General features: G+C 44.6%; 1 protein-coding gene across 1 annotated transcript; it reads left to right on the top strand.

Moving 5' to 3' along the window:
* The first annotated feature begins 4,055 nt into the window (after positions 1-4,055).
* On the top strand, positions 4,056-5,263 carry LOC102987184 (rho-related GTP-binding protein RhoQ-like). Its single transcript, XM_055083960.1, is given in 2 exon segments — positions 4,056-4,640; positions 4,642-5,263. Coding segments are annotated over 2 exon segments (618 nt in total). The 5' UTR covers positions 4,056-4,070; the 3' UTR covers positions 4,690-5,263.
* Positions 5,264-5,568: the final 305 nt, after the last annotated feature.

The following is a 5,568-nucleotide window of genomic DNA, read 5'->3' on the forward strand; positions in this document are numbered from 1 at the left end:
TCTTTGGAAGCAAACATCCAAAAGGGAGCTAATGTTATTCTTTTATAATAAAACTTTTGTCTAGATTCCTCTAAGAAAATGACTGCAAGATCAGGGAAACTTCTTGATAGTTGAAGAAATTTTCCTTTACATTATAGGTTCAGATTACACTGCTCCCCAGCCACCATTCCTCCAAATTAATGACTTTTCTAAGGATATATGCATATAACAGGCAAGAATTTTCAAGCCATATGCTTAGATATGTATAGGAAATAAAATTTTTTTTCCCCGAGAACTAAACCTAGTTTCTTCCTTAAGCCCTTGCTCCATCAGTAATGGGACACGTGGCCAATTCAGAGTAAACTTGGACATCTTAGGCTTTTTTAGATGATTTAAGGCAAGTATTGTCCCTGCACACTTTTTCCTCAATCGTTTTTCCTCTGATATGGCACCTAGGTTTCTGGCGGCCCTCAGAGCCTCCTGACAATGACATGATGGGGGAATTGTCCTAGCTCCCGGGTACCCCCAGCTCCTCCATCTTTCAGTGTCACATCCACATCCTCTTGGCTACACCAGAAGTATTTTGCTGCTCTCACTGAGTGAAGGAGCTCAGAGTCCGCCTCTGGCCCATTGGCCTGGGATCCTCACACTGCATCTCCACTCTACTCCCATAACCATGATGATGTGGAAAACTTCCCAGCTGCTCCCCACTCCGAGTACAGGTGGGAAGCCAAGCATAGGCCTTCACTAGTCTAACACCCTCCCATCTCTCTGAGTGCATTATCATCCTTTACATCCACCACTTTGACATTGAAGGAAGGACAGGGATCGGTGCCACCTTTCAAAGCCCCTCACCACGTTCTCTTCTGAATTTCTTAGAACTCTCTCTTCTCAACTCGGAGGTATTTTAACATCTCCTCAGTGTTTATGCTTACTTATTTTTTTGCATGTGTGATGGGGGATGAATGAGACAATGGAGTGGAAAAAAGTAACTAGAAAAATGTTCTTAGACATCTACAGTGTATTCCAAGACCTCAGCTTTCTTTTTTTCTCTTTAATAGATTTTAGTTTTTAGAACAGTTTTAGGTTCACAGCAAAATCAAGCAAAAGGTACAGAGACTACCCCTTCAACATGGGTATGCCTTCCCTATTATCAACATACCCCACCAGAGGGTCCATTTATTATAACTGATGAAGCTACATTGTCTGTAAATGTTCAACTAAATTGAACCAAAGTTCATACTTCGCATTAGAGTTCACTCTTGGTGTTGTACTTTCGATGGTTTGGGTCAAATGTATAATTGACCCAAACTGCTCTAAAAGTCCTCTGTGCTTCACCTATTTATCCCTCCCTCCGCCTAAGCCCTGGCAGTCACTGATGTTTTTACTGTCTCCAGAGTTTTGCCTCTTTCAGAATGTCATAAAGTTGGAATCATACAGTATATAGCTTTACAGATTGACTTCTTTTACTTAGAAATAGGCACTCTTCTAAAAGATTCCACTATACTTCACTCATGCTAGGATGCATCATTTGTAAGATACATTACTGTTTTATGCGCCACTAGGGGAAAATATGCTGCTAATTGAGTATGAACAATGCTTTCTTGCATTCTGAATTTTATTTTATACTAATCAAAGATGGCACTTAATGGATTTTTTAAATCAGAGATCACAATTGTTCACACATTAAACAGGAAAATACAAGTGAAATAAATTATTTAATGTCTTTCTAAAACTCATTTATCTTTGGAGACTGTCTCTTCTTAGTAACTTTTGAGGGTGCCCACTTCAGAATTCCTGTTCCAGGATTTTCTTCCCAGCCCCTGACACCCATTTTCCAGTTTTGACACTGGAGCTTCCGGGACCTTACTAGAAGAGCATTTTCCAACAATCAGGAGGCACATTGCTCCTAAACTCGTCCTGAGTTGGCTTGTGGCCTGACACCTGGAGTGATTGCAAGTGATCTCCCCACCTCAACAGCAGTCTTAGCCCAGGAGCAGCTGATAACAATTTCATCAGGACCACAGTGTGGACATCGCAGGTGGAAGCCCCACTCATTGTCAGCACATCCTGATTTTAAGATGTTAAAACATGAAAAAAAAGTGCTCTTAGAATTGATGATATACAGGTAAACCATCTAATCTTCACACCCCTCTGAGGCAACTACGATTATATCTCCATTCTACAGATAAGGAACCTGTCTTTGTCTGTTCGAGAGGTTATAACAAATTACCATAGACCGGGTGGCTCATAAACAACAAAAATTTATTTCTCACAGTTCTGGAGGCTGGAAGTCCAAGATCAGGGGACCAGTATGCTCAAGTTCTGGTGAGGGCCCTCTTCCAAGTTGGTTAAGAGGTTTTATCGAGTTTTAACCTCTTTCCCTCTTTACCAGTGGGCAGTGGGTGAGGCTGAAAGTTCCAAACCTCTACTCACTTTTTCTTTTTGGTGACCAGCCCCATCCAGAGGCTATCTAGGGGCCCCACCCTAAGTCATTTCATTAGCATAAATTTAGATGTGCTCAAAAGTGAATGACAAAAAACACTCCTGCCACTCAGGAAATTCCAAGAGCTTCAGGAGCTCTGTGCCAGGAACCAGGGACAAAGACTAAATATATTTCTTACTAGGCCGCAAGCCCAAATGTCCACTGATGGATGAATGGATAAGTAAAATGTGGTATACACATACCATGGAATATTATTCAGCCTTACAAAGAAATGAAATTCTAATATATGCTACAACATTCATGAACCTTAAAAACTGTAAGTTAAATACGCACAAAAGAGCAAATGTGATGTAATTCTACTTGTAAGAGGTACCCAGAATTTGACTAAATTTACAGAGACAGAAAGTAGAATAGTGGTTATCAGGGGCTGGGAGCAGGGAGGGAAGAATGGAGAACTATTGTTTAATGAGAATAAAGTTTCATTTTGGGATGATGATGCCAGTGAAAAATTGGCACTTGCCATTTGCCTCTACAAGGATTAAGTCACTAGCTACTGTAGTCGTTGACCTTCAATTCACCCCGAAGTGAGTTCGGGGTGGAGATCAGGAATGAGGCACTCTGTGCTCTGGCAGAACAGGCCTTGAGATAGTTAGATATTTTCCAGAGAAGATTTTATGAGCCCAAATTCTTGCATCTTCTCACATCTAGAAAAGCACTGAAATCATTAACAGAGACATCTGCTCCTCGTGACGAGCAGTATAACCTTCTGCAAAAAATGTGTGCTTGATTCCATGTATCCCCTTTCACCAAAATCACAGGGCTTCCCTGGTGGCGCAGTGGTTGAGAGTCCGCCTGCCGATGCAGGGGACACGGGTTCGTGCCCCGGTCCGGGAAGATCCCACATGCCGCGGAGCGGCTGGGCCCGTGAGCCATGGCCGCTGAAGCCTGAGCGTCTGGAGCCTGTGCTCCACAACGGGAGAGGCCACAGCAGTGAGAGGCCCGCGTACCGCAAAAAAAAAAAAAAAAAAAAAAATCACATATATACTCACTGCACCCACACCTTCAGAGAAGTTCCTCAAAGCTATCTGAGAGGCTATTTCCCAGGCTATAGTCCTCATTTTGCCCCAAATAAAACTTAACTCACAAATTTCTAGAGATAGCTGGCGGTGATGGTGCACAAAAGTGTTAATATACTTAATACCACTCAATTGTATGTACACTTAAAATGGTCAAAATGGGCCCTCCTCCGGGGCCGAGCGGGGAGGGAGCCCGGGCCGGCGCTGGGCGGGGAGAGCCGCCTGGCCCCTCCCCTCCTCCGCCCTCCCCAAAGTTGCCGTCTCCCCCGGGGCCGGCCAGTCTTATGATCCAGAGGATCCTCCTGGGGAGGCCGGGCCGGGGAGAGGGCGCGGGCGCCGAGCGGCGGCGGCAGCGGGCGGGCGTGGCGACCGGGGCCCGGGCGGGGATCCGGGCAGCGACTGAGGCGGCGGCGGCGCCCCGGGCCCGCCGCCCCCTCCCCTCGGGCGGGGGGATCCGCTGCATGGGGCCGGGGGGTCGGCCCTGCTGCGCTGAGCGGCGGCGGCGGCGGACCCCCCAGGCGGGCTGGGGTCTCCGGGGGGACCATGCCCGGAGGCCGGCCGGCCGCAGCATGGCTCACAGGCCCGGCGCGCTGATGCTGAAGTGCGTGGTGGTGGGCGACGGGGCGGTGGGCAAGACGTGCCTACTCATGAGCTATGCCAACGACGCCTTCCCGGAGGAGTACGTGCCCACCATCTTCGACCACTACGCAGTCAGCGTCACCGTAAGGGGCAGGCAGTACCTCCTGGGACTCTATGACACAGCCGGACAGGAAGACTATGATCGTCTGAGGCCTTTATCTTATCCAATGACTGATGTCTTCCTTATATGCTTCTCTGTGGTAAATCCAGCCTCATTTCAAAATGTGAAAGAGGAGTGGGTACCAGAACTTAAGGAATACGCACCAAATGTACCCTTTTTATTAATAGGAACTCAGATTGATCTCCGAGATGACCCCAGAATTTTAGCAAGACTGAATGATATGAAGGAAGAACCTATATGTGTGGAACAAGGACAGAAACTAGCAAAAGAGATAGGTGCGTGCTGCTATGTAGAATGGTCAGCTTTAACCCAGAAGGGATTGAAGACTGTTTTTGATGAGGCTATCATAGCCATTTTAACTCCAAAGAAACACACAGTAAAAAAAAAGAATAGGATCAAGATGTATAAGCTGTTGTTTAATTACGTGAGAAACGTCTTCAGTGGCCAAGTAAACTGTCCATTTCTCTCAGAAAGCATATGAAATGCCAAAGCTATACCCAGACCTCTTAAAAATAATGAAGCAGTTTAAAACTTGAAAGGAAAAAAAAAAAAAGAACCCTGTCCTCAGAATTCTATAAAGTTGATTAAGAATGTTTCTTAAAGGTCCAAGAAGCACCAAACAGCATCTGAAGCCACAATCTATTATAAATACTTTATTTCAACTAGAAGGTACAATCTCTCAGGGGTTTCATAGTTTAAAAAGCTACAATCACATCATGTTGTAACTACATAAAAAACAGTGCTGTTAAGTGTAACTGCCTGGCTTAGACCATATACATGTCTGCACAGTCTTTATGGAATCTGCACAAAGAAATATCTTCTCCCTTTGCTCCAATTAATTGTTCTTGTATGTAAGTTTCTTTCTATCCCAGTATATCCAGAGTGGTGAAGTAACAAGGCCAGCCACGCAGCCAAAGGTTGCTCCAAGCATGCAGGAGATGGGCCATTCCTGAGGAGAGAATGTATGAGATCAAAAAGAACAAATGTTTTATTATCACTTGAGCACAAGTGTAACGTAAATATTTCTATATTAAAGCTTAATGTGCTTCCTTAAAGAAAAAAAAATGGTCAAAATGGTAAATTTTATGTTGTGTATATTTTGTCCCAATAAGAAAAAAGGAAGAACACACACATACACACACACAAATGCACTATATGAGGCTTTGTTAAAGAATTGGATGTTAAGATATCAAGCAAAGCACCTCAATCTGTTGACTTTCTAGCCACCCTCCCTTGATAAGAAACTGTAGGGAAGCATTATTCATGGTGTTTCCAGGGTCCTCTGGGAACTGTATCCATTGAAAACA

This window comes from Physeter macrocephalus, chromosome 4, assembly GCF_002837175.3.
Source record: "Physeter macrocephalus isolate SW-GA chromosome 4, ASM283717v5, whole genome shotgun sequence".
In the NCBI taxonomy this organism is placed as follows: domain Eukaryota; kingdom Metazoa; phylum Chordata; class Mammalia; order Artiodactyla; family Physeteridae; genus Physeter; species Physeter macrocephalus.